General features: G+C 46.2%; 1 protein-coding gene across 1 annotated transcript; it reads left to right on the top strand.

Annotated features, from left to right (window-relative positions):
* On the top strand, positions 1-26,756 carry fhdc1 (FH2 domain containing 1). The gene is made up of 12 exons (XM_035419330.1): positions 1-168; positions 13,353-14,007; positions 15,608-15,669; positions 19,122-19,224; positions 20,240-20,325; positions 20,445-20,545; positions 21,678-21,748; positions 21,896-22,003; positions 22,161-22,231; positions 23,005-23,122; positions 23,773-23,937; positions 24,442-26,756. The coding sequence occupies exons 2-12, from the start codon at positions 13,558-13,560 to the stop codon at positions 26,731-26,733; spliced, it is 3,627 nt and encodes a 1,208-aa protein (XP_035275221.1). The 5' UTR covers positions 1-168; positions 13,353-13,557; the 3' UTR covers positions 26,734-26,756.
* The last annotated feature ends 1,121 nt before the right edge of the window (positions 26,757-27,877 follow it).

Here is a 27,877-nt window from a genome sequence, read left to right as displayed (position 1 = left end):
GTTGCCTCTAGAATTCCTGCAGGTCTCTGAAGCCGCAGCGACGACTGTCAGCTAACAGGCAGAGGACAAGCGAGCTGCTCCTCACAGAATTTTGCTAATATCTCACCACCGTTTGGCAAGGAACATTTCGGAATACCTTTTTGCGTTTGGGTACCCGTTTGTTTAATGGTAAGTCATGCATTGGCTTATATGATTCATTATTGTTTATGTTTTTATTTCTAAGTGTGACGAGTTGCAGTAGTCCGGCACTGCAGCTGTGTCAAGGGTTTGAAATGACATCATTTGAGTCATCTGAGTGAAATTGTACGCTTCCAATTGCTTTATTCTCCAGTATGCAGCTCATAAATCGTTTTATGGTTTTTATGACGCGGCGTCAAACGGAAACAAGGTATTGAACTTATTTGCAAATTGTGCAGCGTACCTTAGGATTCTGTTTCAGCTTGGTATTAATAAAATAATGAAAATGGTGATACCGTGAAAAAGTATAATTGTTAGCCTATATCTGAATGAATCAGTTAGGAAAAGAAATGCGTCAAGTTTAAAATAAATATTGTCTCAGTATAGCAAACGGATATTTGCACTGAATTACATTTCACCAACTCGTTTCTATATAAGCATCAGTGTCAGTTTCTACGAGACGCTGTAGTTCCCTCTGGCGTCACAAGTTAAAGTGGTAAGCTATTTAACAAGACGAAGTTGTTTGTGGGAAATGCTCTGGTCTCATGTAGTTGCGTTCAGTGGGAACGAGGGTTACAATTTTGGTTTGGATTGTTTATTGATCGTAACCCATTCAGGAGTAATCTGTTACAATACTTATATTGATCTACTTTTGGACTCTGTTGATAGTATTTCAACGTGTTGTTTCTCGTCTTGATACCTTTTTGTATTGCTCCGCAACCCCACGACCGGGCATTTAGCGCAAAAAAACATCGTTTGGGGAATTCTTAAAGGTGTTGGCTAATTGTTTCATTAACAATGCATCAATCCGAATATTGTCTTGATTGCAACCCAAGATGTGACAGTTGTCAGAAAACGGCTTTCCCGTTCAGCCTTGCCCCAATTATCAAAAACGTTAAAGAATTTCTTTTTAGTTTAGTCAATAAACCCAGATTTCATGGTTCCGTCGAAATGCGCTTCATGTAATGAAATCTATTTTCTTTAACGAGGAAAGGCAAGATATTTCAATTAGTGCTGTTTTCACATACAGACACATTTGGGTTTTTAATAGTTTTTTGTTCAACCAGGAGATCCAGTGACCTGGACCTCAAAGTACATGCAGAGCATTGTGCCTAGGCCGGACTGGAGGTTTAACCTCAATCCTCAGAAGGCTGTTTCTTTGGCCTTTTTCTTTGGCCTTTTTGTGCCATTTCTCATGCTGAGAGAAATTTTAAGCAATCCATTCAAGTGTTGGGAACAATGCTCTGTGAAAGTTGTTGTACCCAGGTCAGGTTAAAGGGGAGGGTGGTATTGCCACGTTGCCATGGGAGCCAAGACTTACTGGGAAAACTCAATTTCCTGACGCCATCTTAAAGCCATTGGAGGCGTTTGATTGATCTGCGTGAGAGACTGGTGAAAAGGGGACGTAGGGATTATCAACAAGGGTTAAATGTGGGGTTGCTTGCAGCTTAACAGCAAAGCCAATTTTCTGATAACTCAATGAAATTTACTTTGTTGCTCAGAGTAAGTGATCTGCACCCTTAGGCTTCATGGAGGAGGTTTATTTTGCATGTGATGCATTTCACACAGCCTTGTTTTCAAAATGTTCTTCGTAATGTTGAAAAACATAGCCTACATGGTGGTAGAAAAAGGAAACCGATTTATGGTGGTTTTCCTCCTGAAGATCAATTGGTGCAGTCTATCTTAAAATGAGAGATGGTAACAGTCCAGAATTTTTTAAAACATAAATTAAAGTGGTCACGTTTGTTTTGTTGTATTTTTGACTTTTATATTTTAGATAAAATTAAGAACTTGGCAGTGGTGTCTGAAACCAGTCATTCGAGGATATTCCTAAAAGGGAAGAGTAAAATGGGTCACCTTTGTCTAAAGTTTTTTAGGATGTTGATGTCGTTATATTGCACAGATTTAAAAAATCTAAAGTTGACCAATGGAGCATCTTCCAGCATATGGGCATGAGGACAGGCCAAGCAGGCCAATCCTTTTTAATTTTTTTTAATCAGAGGCTTTTCACTGTCTTGCTCATTAGGTTGGGTTAGTTCTATGACTTAATTTACTTTTCACATCTTGTTAATTTTCACTAGATTATAATTCACCTCTTGAGAGTACTGATCAGGCAGCAGGTGGTTGTTGCACTTCTAAACATCATGAGGTGTTTCAAACGCCACCCCCCCCCCCCCACCCCCCCCCACACACACACACACTCTCACACGTTATACCCTTTATCACTATGGAAACCAAACTTTGTTGCTGTCCTCCTCCCCCCAGTGCCAAGGGACTATTTTATGGTAACTGGAATTACCCTTCAATTTGGAGCTGAAGGTGTTGTTGAAGTGCATAACTGTTAGCATAATTATTTGTGTTTCCATGTTTTGAATCCGATGTACTTCAGTGAATAAAATTAAAATAATTCAGCCTGCAATAAAAAAGAGAACAATTTTTTGAAGGGGCATTGTATTTGAGTTGGGTTGTTGTGGACACAAAGACCCTATGAAAATGTTTTCTGCTATTGAATATTATTCTTTCACGTAACAAGATGACTCGCCATATTGTTTTTATTAAAATAATGGAATGTTTTTTGCATCCAGTGAAATAGTGTAATTTTGTTGGCGTCATGCAAATCACCACAGATGTACAAGTGAATTAGAGAGTCATTCAATGTCTTTATTGATGTTGTTTTATGCAGTCCGTTTACACAAAATTATACTTTTTGGAATATTCCAGCATTTCACTAGGGCCTGTCTTAACTCTTGTAATTATTTATACCCCTAATATATGGAATTTAATATGCATACTATAGTGGGACCAGCTTTTGTCATCATTGAATATAGGATATGCTACCTCACATCTGGGGGGGAGGGGGACAGCATCTATCTTTTTTGCCACTTTGTTTTTTTTTTGTTTGTTGCATGGGATTGCAGAAAGGACTTGCAATGGATATCTGTCGTTTCAGAGAATACGCATCCTCAAAATGCATTGTGGGGATTCGAACAAAGCAGGTGGAGTGAATTTGCTGATTGGTCTCCTGCCACGGGCTGCGTCTGCGGCACTCATTTTAAGATAAATTGCTTCGGCCTTTGCCTGCCGGGGCTTTGTTGTATTGCAGTAACACGAATCTTGTGACGGCGCGGTGCTCCATTTCTAACTTCTCTTAAGTTAATAAGTGCAGTGGAAACTTTTCTTCTCAGTCCCGAAAAACTCCAAAGTGTGGCACCGACCTGAAAATTGGTAAATGGGAGGTCGTTATGTTCCTGTATGCGCATCCGTTTGCTCCAGGGACCGACAAAATGAACCGTTTCAAAACTGTCTCTTGTCTGTGCACCTGAGTTAATTTCACTCGGTCAAACGTCAGTACTGTCAAAATAGAACAGGATAAATAACCCCTGAGATGTAATGCATTTTCTTTTTTTCCATTTAGAAGACCATCTTGTCTCACAGACTTTATATGGTGTCATTACTCTTCTTCTTGATCTAATAAAGGGAGAGTCACCCTGATTCTTCCTGGAATGGTCTGTGCTGGAGCTCAGCACAGATGCATTAAGTGCTGTTAATAATAAAAAATAAAGATTGGGACATTCATAAAAAATGACAAATATGGAATGTTCAGAATGGTCCTTTAGGGGTAGCTTTGTCCAGAGAGGAAAAGAATCAAAGGTAGAAATTTAACTGAATTCCCATCAGTTACAGGGTTGTTGCATGAGCCCATATTGTCCATTTCACCAATGGGCTCCCCTTGTCCCCCATTTCAGAAGAGCTTTTCAAGTAAGGGCTTAAAAAGTGAATGATTGGTGCAGACTCGGTACTTTTACATTCATGTAATTCCTCCTCCTGTACGGCTCCACAGAATTTGTCAAGAGTGTACTTGCAACTGTGCTCAGCACTAACAACATTGAGTGGGGGTGTCTCAGTGAGTTTTTTTTTGCAAACGACCATATTGTAAAAAGATGAAGGCAAGGTAGAGAGTAACCGAGAGAACCTCAAAATATTCTTTGGAATGCAGAAAGGTAATTTTTGTTGAAAGTTACACAATGAAAATAAACTATTTAATTAAGACTCCAAAATTAAGATTAAGTCCTAGAGTTGTTTGCATGTTCAGTTTTGGTTGCACTTAATCGCCATGAACATATCCATCTTCGAAACACAGGTTTAGTCTAAATGGTTGTGGATGCCTAACCTGGGAACAAACAGAATTTTCCACAAGGATAATCTGTATGGCCGCAAGGGGACAGCTAACTGTGGGCTCTCTTTGTTTCATTCATTTTATCCTGCCTAATGACCCAGCGGATTGGTACAGAGAACGAGACGGAGAAATTAGGTCCTTATTAGTTATCTAAGTGTCAGAACTCCACATTTGGATAAGCAAAAAAACGGCCTTTGTACTTCATGGTTCGTATGAAGAGGTGCTGGCAAGTAGGAAATTCACCTGTTACTCTGTCCAGAAGTACTGGTTAGAAAGGACTAGTTCTCTTTCTGATTCAGTGTGCATTACCCTGCTGTGCGGTTCAGTGACGTGAAAGTTTGGTATTTATATGCTTTATGGCTCCCAAGACTTGACTGTGCAATTAATCAAACTCCCCCACCCCTAGGAACACCAAGTGAAACTGCAGTTCCCCATGCAGTTCACTGAAAAGTGATGCATTCTCATCCATTCTGTTTACCTTATTCAAATCAGTTGGAACTAATTCCCAAATAACTCTGGTGTCCTTGGAGATGGCTGGGTGCCTTGCAAGGGCTGCTTAAATGTTAAAATATAAATTAATATTGAATCGGAGGTTCACAGACATTATCTGGCTTATTGAGGAAGTGACAGGAGTGCATGCCATTATAAACTTGTTTCTGGCATAGCTTAAATACAGTATTGTGCATTACTCGCGTATGCAGATAGATATTTACTGAAACAGTTTTGGTCATGTACCATGCTCAATGAAATATAGTGTCCCAGCTGGGATTCAAACCTGCAATCCAATTAAAAAAATTTTTTTTTGGTCTTTAGCTCTGACCGCTATTCTTTACAGCTGCTGCCCCAGAATCATCATACCTATCAGGAACAGATGATGATTCAGTGTGAACAGAAGAAAGCATGTGAGTCATGGAAAAGGGCTCCTTATTGGGGAAAAAATAAAGCGCAACACGGATCTGTGACCTAGGAGATCAAGGCATGATGGGAGATTTCTCAGGTCTCTTGGTTGTGCTGTGCTTGTGTAAGACGTTGTAGGTTACAAGTGAGCTTTATGAAAGACTCTCTGGCTTTGAAAGTAAGCATTGTAAGGGGACAAATATGGGATTAGTGTCATAATCGTTGTGTGAAAGTTGTGCAAAACAGCAATGTTAAGAGGGTTTATCTTGTGAGTGGTGAAACACCCATGAGTTGATTGAGGATTTATAAAGTACAGTGTTAAGACATGGTACCACCGATATATAGCCATTAATGCATTTGACTCCAGTTTCCACTGTTAAAGTTTTATGAAATAAGTAAAGAAGTGTATTTCAAGAGGTATAAATGGCCATTTTCGAAAATGCTTAACTTTAAAGACACACTGTTGCTCCTTGTGATGTATCATTATTCACTGTTGTACAGCAGGTTGGCCAGCTGTTCCATTTAATTTAATTTCTCACTACAAGGGGAGGGGTTTTGCAGGTCAGCAATGAACTAAAACAGGCAGGCACTGTTGTACGCATGCCAAGGGTTTTTACCTGAGTTTTGGAAGGGTGCCTCAGTGTACAGGTGTGCCGACGATCGCTTCGGAGGACCTGCAGTAAATTAAAACTCCGCATGCATGTGTTGATTTATACGCCGCGGCCGCGCTGAGCCCATTATTCAAATGCTAAATCCTCTGCGTTAGCGCTAGCACACGTCGAAGTGTACGGGTTTTGCATGCGGCACCAATTCTCACCTTCTTCCCTTTAGAAATCAGCTGCCAGTGAGTCCAAAGCGACCACAGGCTCTTGAATTCTTCGGTTGGCTTTTAAAGGGCGAAGCGGCCGTTTCAGTTGGTGGTAAATATGGCACATGCTCTGTGTTGCAGGTGCTGAGCTAATTACATTTTAAATAATTAAAGGGAAAACAATACCGCAGTTATCATTTTAAATAGAAGATAATTTAAATAGATGCAGACAGTCATTTGAGCCTTGTTTTCCAATCAAGTCTTATTCAACCTAAAATTTTAGTGTGAAAGTCAGTCCATGGCTCATGTAAGTTCCTAATGGTCTGATACAGTCCAATATGTGATAAAATGAAATGAAGCAATTGATTGGTTGGTCTACCATACATTTATAGTTCCGCTGGCTTCATTGCGTCATCAGCCGCCCAAATTGGATTGTGATTTATTTTATAGAGCATTTCCTTTTTTGGATAGAACTTTGCTCTTACTAAGGAGATGCCATGAAGAATTTATTGCAAAAAACGCAACAGGAGGAAATTAATTGCCCATTTAACTATCATTAAATAAAATGTCTTCAATAATTCATAATTCTTTGTACTAGAAGTGCTAGTAAAGACTTGCAGGTAATAGAAGCACTTGAAGTCTGAGCCTTATTCATTAAACCATTTCAAGCTTCATGCTTCTCATTACAAAATGTTCTTGCCTTGCAGCCTGTTGGCAACTGTCCAGCCTGTTGTGCTTGCACTAGCTCAGACACTATTATCATGAAACTCTCACCTACCTTCACATGTTAAGTTAATGGTTAAAGGGAAAGTAATACACAGTGTTGTCCTGTGTTCCCTACCATAAACAGGCAAAATTAGTGGAAAAAAACAAACTAGTAACTAAATTAAATATTTATCATTCTCTGCAAGTCCCCAGGTTTATGAATTCATATAGCATTTGGGCTGTGTCTTAAGGACTGAGTCCTTTAATTTTGCATACTAAGGATTATTATATATAGGAGCATAATGTGAATGAACCCACTCACTAGATGCTGTTAAGTTTATATAATCACATTTTCTATGCACAATTAAATTTACTTTAGTCAGCAATCTGTCATAATTATAACCTTTAAAGTGTCAGATCACTTATATGAGTGGCCTGTTCTCGTCACCATGTGCTCTCATGTTCTTGAATGCTTGGGAAGGGAGGAGATTCGAAGGAGAATGATGTCTGTTTGGACGGTGACATTGTTTGTCAGGCTACTTGATCCTAAAGGGATGTTTGTTGTGCTAGCTAGGTTTACCCAATGCTTAAGCCCTGTTGATGTTCTTATTGGTGCGTAGTTTGACAGGAGCCGTCGCGGAGAAGAAAGTGCGCAGGGTGTGGTCTGCAGGGTTTTATCTGTGTGTGAACAGTAAGTGTAGATTAGGCTTTGCCTTTTGGTCTTCGTCTGTGCAGTGTCTGGATACCTCCTGCTAGTGAGAGAATGGTTAGTCAAAGAGCCATGCATTTTATAATAAGTCAACAATAAGTCGACACATAATTAATCCATACAGTGTTTTATAAATAGTATAGCGTTTGGACCTTTTGCACCATTTTTACATGATATCTGGGTCCCAGGAGAAAGTGATGGTCTGCATATATTCAGAATCCAGAATAGCTCTCATTTGTGATTCTAATGCAGCCATCAGTAAGCGTTTTGGGATTTTTTTGTGTGTGCAAGTGAAGAGAATTTTTCAGACCTCAATATCCATTCTTTTGTTTGGGGCCGCTTTATGAAGCTCGCGGTGATAAAAAGACGTGTCACAGTCAGCTGGTACCGCTCATTCACATCGGGCCAAGCGAGTCTCCATCACAGAAGCACCGTGCCAATTCTTTGCTTTTTCGTATTTGGTGTGCTTCCTCATAAATAGTGAATATGCTTTATTTACACTTAATTCCAATGGGGGATGGCCGTCGGTACTGTCATGTCCATACGGGAATCGCAGAGTTGCGTCCAATAGAAGAGTCGCATACAAATTACAGCAAACGTAAACATGATGTCGATACGGCTTCCTTTTACGGAATACTCATTACAAGCACGTCCCAAATCCAGCCCATTTGTAGTGCCCAATATATGTGCTGCCTTAATATTATAGTCCATGTACTTCACAGAGCATTTTGTAAGTCATTCTTTGCACATCGCTGTGGTGCAGTCAGGCCCGCTTTGGTCAGATACAGAATACAGATACAGACTGGCTACCTTTGGATTTATTTTGTATGCTTTCTGTGAGCATGTGAATTTTGGTTTTCTTAACTCCTCCTGATAGTTTAATATTTAATCACAATTCATTTGAACTGCTAGTCCCTGATCTGAGCTTATTCAATAAGCTTTTTATTTTCTGAATTTTTAAAAGCTTTTCATCCTTGAAAGGTCCTTTGTTCATGTAATTCAGGCCATTTTGTAATCTGGCCATAAAATGGCAGAGCTGCATGCTCTGTGCTGTAGTAACATATGGTATGGAGGGGGGGGGGTCTGTCCCCGTATAAAACAGTAATATCTGCAAACAGACCTCCGAGATAATGTTTCACATCATACGCAAAACTATTGGCAATAAAATAATCTCGCTTTGCTAAAATCTTTCATAGGGAGGCCAGAGGAGATATCGCAGTTATGTAAGCAGGACTACCCAACCCTGTTCCTGGACACCTACCATCCTCTAGGTTTCCACTCCAACCCTAACGAAGCACATCTCATTCAACAGCTAGAGGTCTCATTGAGCTGCTAATTAGTACAATCAGATGTGCCGAATTACTGTTGAAATTTAAACCTATAGGATGGTAGGTCTCCAGGACTAAGGAGTACAGCACACTTTGGCATCCAGTCTAAAGATGGCTTGCCAAGATGTCCTGTAGTGTATGATACTGCAAGGCAATGTACATTAGGCCATTGGTTCCAACCAGTGACCCAGGTTTTGTTTTGTACTCAGCTGTATATACCAATTGTGGTGGACCAATCCTGGTTCACTCCTGTATCAGACCACAGTAAACCTCACCAAGGGTGCCTGTGCAGTTGTACTTCAGATCAAATAAATGATTGAGCAAGTTAAATAATAACAAACGTTGTTTGCACAAAATCTTGAAGCTGATTGGCTGGTGCATCTCCAATTTATGAATTTACTCCTACACCCTTATTGCTGAGCTGTTTCTGTCATTTCTTCGAAGGTAAAAGTGGTGAAAGGTGCCTTTGTCTGGGTCTGTCTGGTAGAGAGGCCCAAGGGCAGTGGTGAAGGAGCCGTTTCCGCAGAGGCACGGGGTCGCGCGCCTGACGTTTTCTGACGCACCAGTTCTCCAGCTGGTCCCTGACCTCCTGGGCCCTTTCGTCTCGGTACCTGTCCCCCCCCGCCCTGCTTGTCCATCTGTTGCATAAATACAGAGCCCCAATGAACGTGGACACCAGCAGGTGGAGGGAGATGAGGGAAGGCGGGGGGTGTGAATGGAATGCAGCTGTGGGATTTGTCCCAGAACACAAGTCTGAAGGCACTAAGTGCAGACAATGTAATTCAGCCGTCTCACTGAGCGTTTCTTGTATTGTGCTTCTCTTATTGGTGGTGTCTATTTCTCTGTGCCGACTGTTTGTTTTCAACTGATGATGCATCTGCGTGTCACTAAATCTGTGTATTGTATGACAAAGACAGTCCTTTAGGGAGATATTTAAGCCACAATTATTGCTTCAGAGGTGACAGTGTGTAACTTGTCTTATGTAACTAACCAAATTTGATGTAAAGCAGGCCAGAGGTGTCACACACAGGACCGGCAGCCACTAGGGCCCCTGGGTCCCAATTCCCACCTGAATATTTGCTCTTTGCTCTTTTTACTTGGGTTGGTAAAAATAAAATCTGTGAAATATTCAAATCTTAAAATGTTTTGTTGTGTTTGCTCCTTTTGCTTTGCTTGATCTGTGTTCAGGATGACCTGTACATTGCATAGTTATTTTATTTGTTAAAAAAGGGCACATGGTACCTTCATCAGTGAAATTTAGCATTATATTTCACTTTAATGGCATTTCCGTAAAGAGATTAACTGTTAGCAAGGTTCTTATTAATTCACTGCCTCTTTAAAATGTGGTACTTGTGTATGGGTGTCAATATTGCTTCTATATGGATAGAAATGGCGAATGGCCGTTGACATTTCTAATGTGAAGGAATGTACTGTTGCTGCTGGTAGATGCGCAACATTTTCTTTTTCACAAAATGGTGGGTGAGGGCTGTGGTGCGGTCCACACGAGATGAGGAATGTTATACGGGGGCGGAGTTATACAGGGCCCCCCCAAGTGGGACATTGACTGTTCAACGTCATGGAGCGTTTATTGCCATATCAAACGCCGTGCTGGTTTTCACCAGGTCAGTCGGCGCTTGTTTTCTCGCCGCCGTTTCCGCACGCTGTCCCGTTCGGCGTAGCGTACGCGGGAAGCGAAACGCACAGCGAGTCACAGAGCTGAGGTGCCCGCCAGAATCAAGGTCAGGTGCAGGAAGCACCCCCCAGTAAAGGCAACAAAAGCAGGCTGGCCGCCTGGCGAGGGGCAGAAAGCGTTTTCTCACACGGTGTGACAGGAGCGGGGCTAGGCTAATCCCTCACAGTCGTGTGAATGGAGGCCCAGCAGTGGGCAGGTTAACGAGCACTAAAACCCGCAGAGAGCGGATTACTGCTCCGGCCGCCGGCGAAACAGGAAGTGCCCGTGCCCTCGGTGAGGGCGGGAACCGGTTTGGTGGGAAGAGGGGGTAGGGGGTTAGGGGGTAATAATTATCTGGGCAGGGCGGCGGGGGGGGGGGGGGCGACAGGGGCGGGGTGGGGTAGGGTAATGTGCCGCCCTCCATTCACAGCACACAGACACAAGAATACCCCTCCTCCAGGAAGTCTGGAGGCCCCTTCCTGAACACCCCCCCCCCCCCCCCCCACCCCCAAGGCGTAGCTGCCTGGCTAGGCCTTTACAGCAGTGACAGCAGGTAGACCCTTAATGTCTGCCCCTCCAATAGACCCCTTTGTGCAGCAGACCAGAGAATGACATCTAGACCTGAAACCTCTATTCAAGACAATAACTGTGCCCCCGGGTTATAGCCTCCACCTGGTGCTCATGTCCCACCGATGTGCACCAGGTGGATTCCCATACGCTCTAATATACCTGGAACCATAAATAATTGATATTTACAATGTGAAAATTCTGCCCAAAAGTGATCTGAAAAAAAGATTTTGTCTTGCAGCACTTTAGAGAGTAATAAAATCTTTCAGAGCGGGTCTTAGTGGTCTTGTCTCCACTTGTTTCACTACGATTGCTGTTACAAATGCATCTACTGTTGCGCTTGTTCCTGTCAGTCAGTTTGATTGTTCCTGTGCTTACTGTACCTGTATGCTAGATGGCAATGAAATAATGATATGATATTCATGTATAATCATGAATATCATATATCAACGTGTCATAAAACCCCCAGCAGCATTTTCTTTTTACTATTAAGTTTATTTCCACTGCCCATGTAGAGATTAAAGCAATGAAATGATGTATATCTTTGTACTTGAAGTAAGCTTCTGTATTGTGTGATAGTGACATGAACAATTGTGTTCAAGAGTGAGGCGTGTAGATTTGGAGCAGGGGTCCTCCATCTTTTACTAGGAGGGCTGGAGCCACACGGGCTTTTGTTCTAGCCAATGAAACGCCCAATTTGATGAATCAATGTCTTTGAAGATCATCAGTTGAATCAGGTGGTTTAGCGTGTATCAGTGCCTTCACGCATAAGACGTGAGCCTCTTGGCGTGGGGCAGCAGGGTAACGGAGTACAGGAGCAGAGCCGCGCGCTGTGTCCTCCCTGAGCTGGGAGCATGCTGGGAGTCTCCTGCGTGCGTGCGGAACGAGCGAGCTGCGGCTGACATTGCAGCAAAGACGAGCACGAGGCACAGGACTGCGGAGGGGAGGGGAGGGGAGGGGAGGGGAGAGCGGGTTTAACACTCTCCGCTCCACTACGGGCCCCACAGCGCTTCTGCTGTACCAGGCCCGAGGTGGGGCCCGGTTTCCGAAAACTGATCCACTTCCTGCGCATGAATTAGACATGATAGCCCCCCCCCCCCAATCTCCCTCGGTTACGGTCAACCCAGAACCCGAGGCCGCCTGCGGCTAATGCACCGGCTGTTGAATAAGTAAAGAGGCGTGGGATCAGGTGAGCGGGACGTCAGCGGGGGTCATGTGACTGTCACGGTAGCCCCCGGGGCAGGGGCGTGTTCCTGATGGAGCAGGATATTGGTTTCCCTTGTTTGGACAGAGGGTGGATATCACCTGACCCAGGACCCGCAGACCGTAGTCGTGGGTGACAGTTTGCCATCAAAGGAGACTTGTTAATCACTGTATGCCAAAAGGACTTGAAAGAGGAGGAAAGGAAACCTCCAGTCCCCCAAATAGCCCCGTTTCTTTGAGTGATTATTATAGCTGAGGAATCTGATCAGAAGGGCTTCTGGCAGCTTCAAAGTGAAAAGTACTGTCTGCATGTCCATAGAATATAAATGAATCTGAATTCATTAGTGTCTCATTCTTTCTGGGAATAGTTTTTCTAAAATGATTTTATTATTTATTATTTTTCAGTGTGGATTGTGGTCAGAGGCAATATAAATATTTGTTGCTCTGTCAGGATTGAGAACTGGTACTTATTTCATTTTAAGAATTTGGATGATGTCATCCACACGCAGATCCAATAGTCTGTTTGAACAGATGACCCATACTTGATTTGGTGGTTAGATCATGAAACTTAGGGAATGTTTAATAAAGGAACAGTTTGAGCTTTGTTTTGAAACAGATTTAATTAAGAAATGTTACTAAGGGAATTTGAGAAACTTGGTTGGCTAAAAGTTACGAAAAGCACACTTTGTGAGAATAACATTTTGAAATCTGTTTAATCTCCCACTGTGCTATGTGCGGGAAAGTGACGATAACCAGAAAGTTTTCTTGTATTGCTGTAATGCTGTGAAGAATGCAGGCTAATCATTAATTGGCTGTCAAAGAATGTTCATTTCAAAGTATTTAAGATCAAGTATGCCTGTGTGAAGTGTGATGGCTGTGACCAATTTGACGTCCTTACAGAACGCGTTCCCACGGTAACCAGCGCGGGTTTCTTCAGCGGATGTGTCACACACACTGCTACACGGATTCAGTGGCTTCAAAGGAAAACACTGAGTGTAGGGTCGTCTCTCCTGTGGCTTGTCTTTTATGTTGGGTCCACTTCGACGGCCTTTTCCAGAATTTAATAATGTGTGGTAACCACTTTGCTTTATGTTCCTGCCTGCTTGCAGCACTGCCCTGTCCTGCTGATTGCATCTCGTCGGCCAGCGTGTGGAGGGCCTCCTCTGCCTGGCCTGGCCTGGGGCGTCACTCGGAGATGAAGAGGGACAGGCCCCACCAGCCTGAGGATCGCACCGTTAAGAAACTCTTGGCTCCTCCCCTAGCCCCTCCCCTTGCCCCTCCCCCCCTGCTCTGCCAGCCCTTGCGGCTGCTGTGATGCACGTTATGAATAGCATGTCGCTGGTCAACGAGAGGGAGGGCTGCGGGGGCGAGCACCTCCTCGCCGACTCCATGGCTCCGCCCCCTGTTTCGACCGTCCCCGGCGTCAGCCCCACCCCCGAGCGTCTCCCGCCGCCGCCGCCTCCGAGCGCCCCCCCGCCGCCGCCGCCGCCCCCTCCCCCGGGCATGGGGAACCCCGTCCACGGCCCCCGGAAGAAGAGGAGGGTCCGCAGCTTCTTCTGGAAGACCATCCCGGAGGAGAAGGTGAGGGGGAAGCCCAACATCTGGACTATGGCCGTGCGGCAGCAGCAGTACCAGATCGACGTGCGCACCGTGGAGGAGCTCTTCGGGCAGCAGGAGGAGGCGCGCTCGGCGACCCCCACAGGCGGCAGAACGTCCAGCGGCAGCCTGACCGGGAGAGGGTCCAACAAGGAAACCAGGGAAGAGGTGAGTTTCAGGGCTTGCACAGGTTCAAGGGTAAACAACGGTATTCAAGGAGTGGAGCTGGAACGTTTTTTTTCCCAACTGATTAATAAAGAAGTATTGATTTTCAGACGTGTCTTTGGGGCTAATAGTATTTCTCTTTATTGCTTAAAATTCTATCCTGCTGCGAGCTGTCAGAGTACAAAAGCCTCTGCCTCTGGTTGAGAAATGTAGAGTGTGAGAATCTGTGTTTTCTGCTTGCTCAGGAAAAAGCAGTGGAGGCATTGAGTTGCATTTCTGCATCGATAAGGACCTCGATAAAGCGTAGTTTCATTTATTTATTTTTTAATATTGGCGCTATGCGGGGCTCAACATGGCCGATTCCCACCCTAATTTGTAACGTCTAACTATCTGCAACCGCAGCTGCATCGATGTGCGAGCCACTGCTGATTCAGGAGAGCGGAGACATCTGCGTTTTTCCTCTGAAACGCGTGCTGTCTCCTGCCAGCTTCTTTTCTCACTGCAAACTGCAGCCAAGCTTGCATAGATTTGCCTCGGAAGAAGACCTTTCATATGCAGCTTTGGCATATAGTCCTGGGGTGCTCAATTGGCCAGCTGGGGTTGCTGGAGAGCGGTGAGATTTGAATCCCTAACTGACTGTACCCTTCCATATCCTGAGTGACACAGTGACCAATTGTATGTTAGCTTATGGAGCAACCAGACACAGTCGGCACTGGGGCTCATCCATGCACCACAGCACTGGTGCTTTTAACCAAATGATAATGGGTAGTTTTATATGCAACCCCTAATTCCATACCCTGTTTGTTTGACTGGTCAGTCTTACTTTGGGGTATGTAGTTCTGATGTTCTCCTCTACCCTGAAACTTCTTGTAGTTTGCTCTGCAAAATGGCTGGCATGATGGTAAACAGCATGCTCATGTTAGCCCTGTGCTGCGCCGTGGTACTAGCCTAACTCCACGGCGGGGTAAGCCTCTATCCCTCTGTAACCCTGGTAATCTGCCCGGAGAGCGGCGATGGCTAGCACAGCGTGTACCGCAGGCGCACACCTGTAATTAGGGAACACGAGAGCGCCACGCGGCTCCTGCAGCGCCGGCCGGAGTCTCGCGCACGCGTGCGGGGGGCCGTGTGGAATTTCAGCTCCCACCCTCCCGCAGTTCTCCCGCGCGCAGGATTATGTCACAGACTACGCAGTTCATACAAAGGTTGTCAGGGTGCTCGTGTTCTGCATAACCGGACACTGGATACTGCCTATTCACCATTTTGTTTGGCCTGGAAAGAACTGCTCATAAGTTTCGGATGTTTAGCTAATCTTGAGAGTACCGTTGGTCTGGAGACCGCTGTCCGGGTGGGTCTTGAGCCGTATAAAGGGTTTTGGCATACTGCTCTCTGGAAAATTCCACCATCTGTCGTTCTGTCACACCTGCGCTGTTTAATTATTCCCTCCACCCTAATCTGGTCTGTTTATACTGTGGGTCATGCATGAATGCTCCTATAAGAACTATAGCAGCAGAGTACACACAGACACCAAAAGCCACATCCGTACGCACTAGGCAAGCTTCCCGTGACGCGTAACTCTGTGCTTTTGTTGTAATTGTCCTTTCAGATCAGCATCCTGGACTCCAAGAGAGGGATGAACGTGGGAATCTTCCTCAAGCAGTTCAAAAAGTAAGCCAGCTCCTCTTCAGATGTTGTTGTGAAGAAAAGACTGCGGAGGGGGGTTGGGCCTGCTTGTTCCTGCCTGCTGAAGAGAGGGCGGCGTGGCGGGTTCGAGGTGCGTTTCAAAGCCCTGCTGTCAGCAGCAGCCGCCTCTGTGAGGGAAAAGGTCGCGCGTGTGGCACGCATGCGATGCTCGTCACCCCCGTCGTCACAGGTGCTGACGGTAAACACGGCCCGCGGAGAGGTCTGCCGTGTTTTCTCCACACGCTTGACCTTCTCTCCTGCGTGCGTACGGAGCCCTGTGGGTGCTCATGTCTCCTGGGATTCACCTGTTAACTCTAATGTCAAGTCCTTCATAAAGAGTACAGGTGCTGATCTAGGATCAGTTTAGCCTTTTAGCCAAAAGTGATTAAGGTAAGAATATGGACAGGGGAAGCCTGATCCAGGATCAGCAGTCTTCCAAGATGCATTATGAATATGGGGCCTGATCTATTAGATCTTGGTCATGTGAAAGCCGCATGGCAGAACTCCAGGAAGTCAGCCTGAGTTTACTCGGATGAGTGTTCATGTCTCATATGAAGTGGCCAGGGGTTGGGATTTGGTTAGAGTGGGCGGATATGTAAACAGATCCTGGATCAGTCATTCTGAGTTCCCGGCATTGTGGAGAGCCATTATTAGGGAGGACGAATCCCGGCAGACGGCCTAACCTGGATTCCAAATCTGTGGCCCTCGCTGTCACCCGCAGCTGAATCTCTCTCTCTGTAGCAGAGCGCTGTGGCGATGCTAATTGGTCCCCCGGTGGTGTGCTGCTGCTGCGACACACAAACATGCTGATGAAGCCGTCGGAGAAAAAGGGAATTAGCGATGACGCAGCCGCGCGGCTTGTGGATGAAACTGTGCCTGGAAACTTAAGTGTTTGTGGGCTGCCTTACTTAGCCATCACAACGCTTCGCCGTGCCGCCTCGGTATGATGGGTTTTACTGCGAGGAGAAGCGGTTAGATTGTTTATAAGTATGACTTGCAATTACAGCGAGAAATGAAGCACTGAGCTAAGCGTGGCAAACAGTGTTTGAGGGATTTGACACTAAAGCGTTTTAATATGTTTTCATTTCTGTACAGATTTGGTTTGGTAAATGAGCCATTTAAGGGCCATGAAATACCCCCCCCCCCCCCGTTCCTGCCACCCCCCCATCTCAAATTTCTTCAATCTAACATTAGAATGTATGCAGATGAGATAATGGAGAAAAAATGTTAAGTCCTCCCCAGGCATGCACTCTTTCTGTAATGAAAGGAGAGTTGACCAAGCAAATGGAAAGAATGTATTGCAATGACTTTTTGTGCAGTATTAATCAGTGGTTGATTATAATGGCTTTTCCTCGGCACAGATGGGCTCTGTATTGTTTTAAGAGGCTGTATGAGTGTTTTTCAACTGTCTGCCTTCCTCCCACTCCTCTAGTCAAGCTGTGAGCTGTCTGTAAAATGAAAGTCCAGTGGAATTTTCCACATAAATCTTGCTCAGACAATGAATTCAAATTCTAGTTTTTGGTAGTCAATATGCCCTCCCCCTCATTAATTCTTAAACAAATAAAAAGGGCATATTTAATTAATGCCCCTGCTCCTGTGGGTTCAAATTGTATGGCCAGGCAACCCACTCTATTTCTTTTGTTGAAAATCAATGGTCTCTATTTGAAATGTCAATTCCATCTGTGAATGAGTGGATATAGAAAGTACAGACCCCTAAGAGGCTGTGCTGTGTGTTGTTGTATACTTTGATGTTAATGAGGAGACCCTCATAAACCAATAGCTGGATAGAATAAGAACAGCTCTATGAGGAAAAACACGACTATTTACATAGCAGAGCACATTCTTAGACTATTTTTGTGAATGCCCTTTAGCTGAGTGGTGACTTTCTAAAAGGCAGTTAGAAACCACATTGCTTTTCGATAAATCCAGTAGAAGGTTACACATTCCTCTCCCGTTTCATTTAGGTGTATGTGGACTAAATTTAATCTCATAAAGATAGATTGGGTGCCTTTGCACTTTTGACCCGAAGGTTATTAATGGAATCAGTCATATGTCCGCCTGTGCTTCATGATGTATTTTTCTTCGCTGTCTGTCCTTGCGGTTTGTGTCTGAAACGGCTTGTGACTGGCTGTGCCTTTTTAATCTCTTGTGCCCAAGACAATTGCGCAATCCCATAATCTTGTGGTTTCTCACGGGACAGCGTGTGGCAGCAATTCCAGTGACCGAGGCATTTAACATCGATCAGCGGAGAAGCGAGAATCCATGTTTCCTTCCACAGTGCTGTGGCTGCTTATCATATTACATGTCAGCCAGATCTGCTAAATGTGCCTGGACAGTCCCCCAGCCTAAATTATTTATTATTTTGTGGAATCAGGAAGAAGTAATCGATATACACTAAATCTCTTGGTTGTCACATCTGGTAACGTGTAGCTCGAGGCCCTTTCTCCCTTTTGTGCCACTCAGTTCCAGCTCGTTAAGAATGTTGTCACATAACCAGACAAAAATTTGGTAAGGGGCGGAACTGAGTTTGGATTGGCTTGATTTTATTGGATTTTTTTTGGCATGTGTTGGATTGACCCTGCCCATATTTCTCCAACCTTTCATTGATTATCATTAGAAATCAGAGATCATATTGCTCGTATGGCTATATGGATTTACTGTCGCAAAATTTCCACATGCAACATGGATTTATCACTTAACTGTAGCAAAGATTGTATCCGGGAAACACTATGGAAAAACATTCATTTTTTAAACTGCTGATTACACAGTTGGTCTGGAAGAAACTAAAATCATCTCAAAAATCTTTTACTGCATTGAGGAGATGAATTGTGACTTGTTCATGAACATTTGCATGGCATATATGTATTTTGGTGCGGCTTGGCACATTGAGAATTTGCATATGCCAGAACTTTCCATAACAATGTATGCAGCATGTGAGTCAATGTCATTTTTAATTTTGTTTCAGCCATTGTTTGTGCATTTATGACTATATTAAAATGTATTGTTTTCCCAGTGTCTAAATGTAAGGTATGTGAATTAAATAGCATTCCACAGTACCTAACTGGTCTAAAATACTGCATCAGATAAGTGGTGTTCGTCTAGGGAGACAGAAATAGAATGTGTCCTGTTTTATCGGTGTTCTTTTGGGACTCCTTTTCCCCCTAATCTTGGTTAAGAATGTATTTCCTATGTGACAAGAGTAACTGTACAGGTTATCCATGAATGAGCACAACTCCTATATAAGACCAGGATCCCTTTGGTGTCTGTAGTGGCATTTTAAAGTGCTTTACCTTCTTTTAGTTACTCCTAATAAATCTGGACCCGGCTCAGGTACCTGACTCAGACACCGGTTGCCAGAGTGGCAGGATTTACGGGGGGGAGGAGGGTTTTAAGAGTGAGTGCGGTGCTTCACTCCGGTGAATTTTACTGTGCCGTAGGTCGAACCAGTCCATCACCGAGGACATCCGCTCTGGCAACAGCACGCCGTACGGCTCCGGACCGCTCAGAGAGCTGCTGAGGCTCCTGCCCGAATCTGAGGAGGTGAGAGATACGGGTGCAAAAAAAGAAAAGCATTTTCACACCCTCTAGTCACGGTTATATTCGTTGAGAAAGAGGCTACAAGGATACGACATATGTATAAATAGCATTGCCTTGCCCAGTTTAACCTCTCTGTTGACCTCATTAATATGAAATTAATTAAAATGATAAATCTATGGTATTCTTGGTTGAATATGTCAAACTTTTATTTATTTTTTCAGTAGACTAAATTAAATTTGAAAATTTTGACTTTTGCAAGTTTTCTGGTTTATATTTAATATACACATTTCTCAAGGTGAATGAATGTTGAGAAGTAACTGAAAATCTAAGTGACATGCAGTTGTCAATGTAGTGTGGAATTAGTATAATGTCAATTAAACAATATTTTGATATCTGCCATTTTGAATTGTATGGATTTGCACAGGAAACATTACAAAGCACATTTCTCTGTAAAGCAATTTAATCCTAGAAGATATGCCCAAACAAATCAAGGCTGGCCCTTTTTTTGTAGATGGAAAACTTGCTGGTTCCCCAGTGGAAATTAAACATAAGTATCAAGGGAAGACTTACTGTTTACTGTTACTGTTTTGGTAGTTGACCTAGTTTAAACTATGTTGCAGCAGATGCACGCAATTCAGCATTATGTTATTAACACCTGTAACTGGGATAAACGTACAGACTAATACTTACTTTGTGCTAATTGGGGTTTGAGTTCTAGAGTCCCAGAGATCCAGTATAGATGTTGAAATGGATTTGGGATGGTACCTTGCAGTGCGGGTTCCTTCAGTAATAGAGCGCATTGTGCTTTGTGTAATAAGCGGTTGCTCGGTGCGTCACACAGTAGCTCTACAGTTCGTGCCCACAGGGATAAACGGAAACCTATTGGCTGGAAAATTGCATGCCACCAAGCCGGGTTTTAAGATCTTTCGGGGGGGGGGGGGGGGGGGAGGCCTGAGGGGGTGTGGGGTTGACCGAGCGTGATGGGCCAAATTTAATCATCGCCATGTCCCCTTCTCAGCTGAAGAAACTGCGAGCATTCAAGGGCAATGCCAACAAACTGACTCTTGTGGACTCCTTCATGTACCTTCTGATCCAGGTCCCCAGGTAAGAAAGCTCTTGCTTTAAGCATGTTTTTTTCAGTTTTGGGATTATTCTTATATCATTATGGGATGTTAATTGGAGCGTGCGTACGTGTGCATTTAAGGGTGTATGTGTGTCATTAGTTTTGAGGTTCGTATCGAAGCCATGGTGCTGAAAGAGGAGTTCTCTCCTTCCTGTTCCGTCATGAGCAATGAGATTGATGTCATCCGCAATGCAACTAAAGGTAACGAAACCCCGCCCCTCCTCCCGGTGCACCAATAGCAGGCGACCCAGATCTTCCTCTTGTGAATGTGATGCGTAACAAGACCGGGACCGGTCAGAGTCTGGTTTAGGCTCAGAACCGTGTCTTTGTTTGAGCAGAGTGCTGCAGTCTGCATCAATGTGGTGTTCAGCACATTATGTGCTTCTATGAGGAAGTCTGAGCCAACACAAGTAACTGAATTACAGTAAAGTTTACTGAAAAATAACATAACATATTCCTGTATGCTTTGCATATTTTGCAGCCTAAGCTGTTCGTATTGTTTTTAGAATAATTAGTATTATTTCCTGGAATTTCTTTATCTTACGCTTGTTGATCTTACTCTTATGTTATACTTGGTGAGATACATGACATTCTTAACCTTACAGAATTTTGTCATTATTTCATCTTACTGCTATATCATCTTACTTAGCCTTGGCACATTTTGATTCTACCCACAAATAAATACTGGAAAATATGAATCTTACTCCATGAGGTTTTCCCGAATCATTATTTTTTTTCCCCCCATGATGAGTAAATACAAGCTCTTTCTGGTGAAACTTGCACTGTGTAATTATTTTAACACGCTGAACAGACTTCTCTGGATATGTGATTCCACACAATATTTATGGATTGAGGGACGGAATTACTACTGTGGTACTTCTGTAAATAGTGAAGATATTTAGGTGCCCTGCCAGGAATTTTAATGAGCTATGATGTTTGTCTTCTAGCTGTGGTCCTCAATGATATACAGTCACGGCCCATAGTCATAATGCATCTCAGAGGAGAGCTGTTGTAGGATCAGGTATCGTCTGTCTAAACCTGAACCTTATCCAGTATATGCTAAAAGGAAAAACTGATCCTAGATCAGCACCCCTATTCAGAGATGCTCTATGAATCCAGGCCTGGTCTCAGAGTTATTCTCCTAGGCTAGCACCATAATTAGCATTGTGATGATGGGAACAATATCTTCGTTCTAAATAGCATCAGCTACATCCTGCAAAGGAATTGGCATTAGCTGTAATTTGAGGAAGAAGAATGAGGGTAATGTAATTTTGAGGGGGAGTGATGTCGCTGTTTTGCGCGGCTTGATTGAATTTGCATTGACCTCCTGCAGAGCTAATGACCTGTGAGGAGCTACACGCCGTCTTGCACTTGGTCCTGCAGGCTGGAAACATTATGAACTCAGTGAGTCTCTCTCTCTCACCCTCTCACCCTCTCACTCTCTCACTCTCTCACTCACTCTCTCACTCACTCACTCACTCACTCTCATTGGTGCATAGGCCATATTGGCATCAGCATAACACCACTGGCTTATCCCTTGTGTCCTTGCAGGGTGGCTATGCAGGCAACGCCGTGGGCTTCAAGCTGTCATCTCTCCTCTCTTTGGCTGACACCAAGGCCAACAAGCCTGGGATGAACCTCCTCCACTTTGTGGCCTTGGTGAGTCAGGCATGGTGGGATATGTAGTCCAGTCAGACCCACTCACCACAGGGTCATCCACTAAGCGTGTGAGAGACCATCTCTCTATGTGACACACAGCGATTTTGCAGGGGGTTAATGAACTTTTTCCCTGATGTGACTTATTTTTTCTGTGCAGGAGGCACAGAAGAAGGATGAGAGTCTGCTGAAATTTCCTGAGAAGCTGCCGCATGTGCAGAGCGCAGTCCGGTAAATTCTCCCGCCCAAAACTGTGTCACTTTCGTCTGGACACCAGGCAGTGTGTCACCTTTCATCTTTGAGCGCGAAAGAACTCTTTCATTTTCATTGAGTTATTATTGAACTCTTCTGCCTTCACAATTTGCAGCACTACCCTGATCCCCCCGACAAACTTTAACCCAGCCTACAGTTTGAGGAAGGAACCTGACTGACTCAGAGCCCATAGCTGTGAGAAGCAGAGTCGGCTGATTATATAAACCAAGACCAAACCTGCAATATCCAGGCTATCTTTTGTGCAGCCTACACTCCTGGTTATATAAAATTTCTGGGATTTATTTAACATTTTTGAAAACGTGCAGCAGCTAGTTTAATTCAGCAGTCACTGATACACAGCAATGATGTGCGCTCAGTCAGTATAAACATCGAAAACAAATTAATACCAGTTACCAACTAGTTTTTGCTTCTGTTTCTGTTCGCCCACAGAATTGTACTTTTCCGACTTTAGCCATGTATGACCTTTCATGTTGCGCTGCAGCTGGGTGATGTCACCCGCAGAGCACTGCGGACAGGTGCTGACAGACTCTCCTTAGCCTTGTCCAAAACGCAGCGATGTCACTTAGCATGTCCGGGCGGCGCGAGGTCACTGCCGCAGAGCAGATGCTCCTGAGCCGAGCTCACTCTTCGCTGGCGTCCCTCGCCCGCGGTTAGGAGCCCCTGCCGGCGCGGATATGCAAATGCCCGGCGGGTGGCTCCACTCGTAGCTGACCGCTGGCCTTCTCCTTCAGGATATCGGTGGAGAACATCGAAGCGGAGTTCCAGTCGCTGTACGTGCGGACGAAGGCGCTGGAGGAGAAGATTCAGAAGGACTCTGAGCTGCAGGTGCAGCTGGAGCAGTTCCTGCAGGTAAAGCTCCTGCACCATCTGACAGGTGTCAGTCAATCAGCAGAACCTTTCTGACAGTCTCGATCTGCTACCCTACATTCACAACACCATGTGCCATGTTAAAGTTTACACAAAAAGTCAATAAGACTTTGTTTAATTTGTAGTTCTATTATGCTCTTGCGTGCGAAATGACAGGGCAGGTTTTACTGGTTATATGTACATATTTGGGTAGTGCTTATGCCAGGCAATATTATTAGGAAGGTGGTGTCCCTGCTGCATGGGTTACATAGTGTTATCGTCTCTACAAGTAACCCCTCTGTTCTACCTATAAATAAGGATACTGCATGGCCCATTTAGTTTTTAGGCATTTATCCAGAGCGACTTGGAAAGCTTCCATTCTTTTCACTTACAATCCATTTTATACCACAGGATATTTACTGAAGTGATTCAAGATTAAATGCCTTGCTCAAAGATATAAAGGCTGTGCCCCATCTGGGAATCAAACCCGCAACCCTGGCTGTAAACCCAGTTGCCTGACTATTGTGTGCACATTTGTTGTACGTGCGAGCATGTGCGAGCGCGTGCGGCTCGGTATATCGTTCACTCTCTCTCTATCTCTCTCTCTCTCTCTCTCTCTCTCTCTCTCTCTCACTCGCCCGCCTGCCCGGCAGAGCGCCATACGGATGCTGCAAGACCTGAAGAAGCGCAGGCTGGATCTGCGCAGCGAGGGAAACGCCCTCATCGACTTCTTCTGCGAGGATAAAGACGCCTTCAAGCTGGACGACTGCTTCCGGATATTCCAGGACTTCTGCCTCAAGTTCAAAAAGGCTGTGAAGGTACAGACACCTCCTCTGCGGGTTAAGTCTAGGAGTGAGTGATGTGAGATTAAGTGGTGAAGGTTGTAGGAGGAAATTGGAGAGCAGGACCAGACAGTTTTAAATACATAAAGTCTCAACCAATACTTTCTGAACCTTTCTGAATCCAAAAGAAAGAAGAAATCCTGCTGATTACTGGCCGGTTTAGAATAAACTTTCTTCACCCCTGTTCATTATTATCATTATATTATCTCGCACTCCTAAATGTATATCAGGGATCAGCAACTCACTGTCCTCGAGGGCTGAGAACTTATATTTTCATGAATTTAGTTATATTAGCATGAAGCCAAAAGCAAGCTAGCGCATATTTTGTCATTCAGTCTGCTGTCGGTGTTATAATTTTAGGTAGTAATTTCAATGGAAAAATATGTATAAAATATGTATTTGACCCAGGTCTGGACAGATATCTGAACCCTTCCCTCTTCTCTCCCTGCTCCTCTCTTCTTCTCTCCTCTCCTCCGTCAGGATAACACGGAGCGTAAGCTGAAGGAGGTGGCGAGGCAGCGCCGCCTGCTGGAGCTGGAGGAGAAGCGCTGCGCGTGGAGCCGGGAGCAGGGCGGTGGCGGCTTCGGGCGGAGCAGCAGCGAGAACGACGTGGAGACGCTGAACCGGGAGGGGCTGCTGGACTTCCTGCAGCAGCGCACGCTCAGCCCCCACCGCCCGCTGAGCCGCTCCGCGAGCGCCCGCCGCCCCCGCAGCACCTCCTCCGCCACCGCCGCCGACCGCCAGCTGCAGAGCTACCTGGAGCTGTTCGGCGCCGACGACTCCGCCCGCTTCAGCAGCCTGCCCCGCTCCGGCCGCCCCCACCACCGCAGGACCGCCGCCTGGCTGCTGTCCCAGGACGACAACCGCGAGCTGGGCCCCAAGGCCCCGCTGTCCTGCGGGAGGCAGGTGACCTCGCCCGGGTCCTACACCGACCCCATCAGCCCCCTGGCCCGACCCTCGGACTACTTCGGCAACAACAACAACGACGAAGAGGAGGAGGACGAGGACCCACGCCTCAACGATAACGAGCTGACCACGGTGTCGGAGGGCGGCCTCGCGTTCAGGGCCGGCCGTTACCGGCACGCGTTCCGGAGGGGGGCGGGGACGGGCGTCGGCCAAATGAACGTCAGCGTGGAACGCTGCGCCCTCGTATCCGGGCTGCAGACTTTCGACCACCTCACGACCGTCAACAACAACGACGACGACGACGACTCGCGCTTGGCCGACCCGGGCGTCGTCGTGGTTACAGATCTGGAGAGGGACAGGGATCCTCCAAAGACGCTGGTTTTGGACACCCCCCCACCCAGCGGGAGTTCTGGGAGGGGGCAGGAGCCCAGGTCTGCCTGGGATTACAGAATGAGCTCCCCTCAGAAGGAGGAGGAGGAGGACACCAGCACGGTCTCCTCGACGACCTGTGACACGCCCCTCCCCTTGGATACGCCCGTCTCCAACAGGAAGCCCATTTTCTACATCATGGATTTTACAGAGACTGACTGCTCCGTGACCCTTGACCTCTCTGAAATTGACAACTCTCCCAACAGGAGGGAAGGTGTCGAAAGCCACATGACGCTGGAAGCCAATGGTCGGAGTAACCAAAATGACCCTGGTTCGCTTTCTTACAACTTGGAATCCGGGTCCGCCAGCGAGACTTCCGCGTCACAGTCAGAGTCCACCAATGAGCCGCCTGAGTCGAAATCCGCATTCACTGATGAGCAGCCAGACTCTGCCAGCCACGTGGCGGTGTCCGTCTGTCCGTCGTCGGCTGATGCAGAGCAGGCTGCCTCGGACAGCTGCGACGCCCCGGAGGACAAACCGGAAGCGGCCCCCGCCGACGGCCCTCGACCCGCGCATGCGAAAACCAAGATGGCGTCGAAGAACCCCGCGGCGGGCCGGACCGTCGCCGCCGGCCGCCCTCCCCGGCAGCGGGCCTCCGCGGAGAACCAGAGCATGCGCAAGGTGGTCCCGCTGGCCAAGCTGAGCCGGCCCGGGAGCGGCGCCAGGCGGGTCGACAGGCCGCCCGCTTTCGAGAGCGCCGAGCCCAGGCGCCCGCTGCGGGACCAGAGCGCCCCCGCCAGGAGGGGGGAGAGGACGGCCCGCGCCGCCCGCCACTCCAGCCTCCCCCCGGAGGAGTCCAAGGCCCAGAGGCTGAGCGCTGGCGGAGGCGGTTGTTGTGGAGGCGGCGGCGGCGGTGTCTCCCGTTGGGCGCGGGATCAAACCCCGCGCAAACCGACCGTCTGGAAGCCCAGTGCCAAGCCCCTGAGGAACGTCCCCAAGGCCCCCCCGGAGGAGAAGATGTGTCGCTCCACCCTGAGGGCTCTGGCGCAGGCGGAGGCGGCGGCGGCGGCGGTGGCGGCCTCTGAGGGCGGAGCCCCGCTGACCCCCACCCACAGCGCCCTGCCCAGCTTCGCCCGCAACACCGTGGCCTCCACCTCCAGGACCAAGAAAGACCTGGTCGCCGCCCCCTCCACCGACTCCACCCCCTCCACCCCTTCCAAAAGCTCCTCCCTGGGCAGGACCGGCTCCCTGAGGCACGCGGCGAGCAGGGTGCCCCCTGCTAGCGAGCAGCACGTGGCCCAGGGTGCGGAGAAGCTTCCGGGCTCGCTGCGGAGGGTGCAGAGCGTGCGCGCCGCCAGCCGCAGTGGGCAGCGCGCCGAAACCCCGCCCCCCGGGAAGGAACGTTCCAGAAAGAGCAGCACCTTCTCCGAGAAGTCGGTGCAGTCTAAAGACTCTAAAGACTGCTCCAGCAAAACCCTTAAGCCCACATGGAAGTGAAATGGGGTTGGTGGGTGGGTGGGTGGGGGGGGGGGGGTGGGGGGTGGTGTTGTGCGGAGTACAAACAACGATAGGACTTTATTTGAAAGAAAAAGCCCTGAATGAAAATGTTATTAATTTAATAAAATATAGACTTGTATTTTTGTTTATAATTTTCGGCTTCTAGTCATGTTGTATAGTTTTACCGAATCATGGCCTTTCAGAGAGATGACTTATCAAGCTTCCGGTGGTGATGTTCTTGAACAACTAGCTTCTGACTGACTCCTGAGGAGTACATCTTATTCATGTCAAGAATTTTCTTTTTAATTTAGGTAATTAAAAGCAACACGTGCATTCACCAGGCCTGGGATATTGGCAGTATCATGGAAAAAAAACATTGCAACTTATCACACATTTAATGTTGTCATCCCTCTCTAGTTTCATAGCTCAATGACTAATAAATTTGGTTAAAAATGCCACAAAATCAAAGCATAATGTATGTTTTTTTTAGATACAAGGTTTTTGCCTGACACTGGTAATATGCTTTTGTTAAGAAGTACAATATTTTAAAAAATTAAATGCATCTCAAAAAGTAACTGTAATAAAAAAAAATCAATGCCATTTGTAATTAACTGAAAACATTGAGTGTAACCCACGGTTATATAAAGAAAGCCCTTGACAGTAATGCCAGAATGTAGCAGTTTTGAAAAGATGGTATTTACAAATATGAATTACTGATTGTATTTTGCTCCTATCCAGTGCACACTCCCATGTGAAAATAATGTATATTAATATGAGGAATATGTTTTCATAAATCCCCAGTGTCTTTTCATGTTTCTCCCAGGAAGACTATTGACAAACGGCAAGTCCGCCTCCGGAGGGGGCGGGGCTTATCTGCCCGCGTTGTTGTCTTGTATGTGACGTCCAATACGTAACAGGTGATGATGTGTAAAATAGTAACCGCTGAATGTGCTGTACCGCTGCAGATCGGCTGACCGTTCAAGGGAGGCGGGGGTGATGGGGGGGGCAGGAGCTGCGTGTAGGCCACCTTGCTGCCCTCTGTGTTGACTGCTCGGGCTTACGGACCGGTCCTCTGCGGCTCCCTCCCCCACCCCCCGCTGACGTCAGTCACAGAGTCTCACTCCGCTTCTCACCTTGTGTGTGT

Source organism: Anguilla anguilla, chromosome 5 (genome assembly GCF_013347855.1).
Source record: "Anguilla anguilla isolate fAngAng1 chromosome 5, fAngAng1.pri, whole genome shotgun sequence".
In the NCBI taxonomy this organism is placed as follows: Eukaryota; Metazoa; Chordata; class Actinopteri; order Anguilliformes; family Anguillidae; genus Anguilla; species Anguilla anguilla.
The sequence above is the reverse complement of the archived record's forward strand: the minus strand, read 5'-3'. Positions and strand labels throughout refer to the sequence as shown.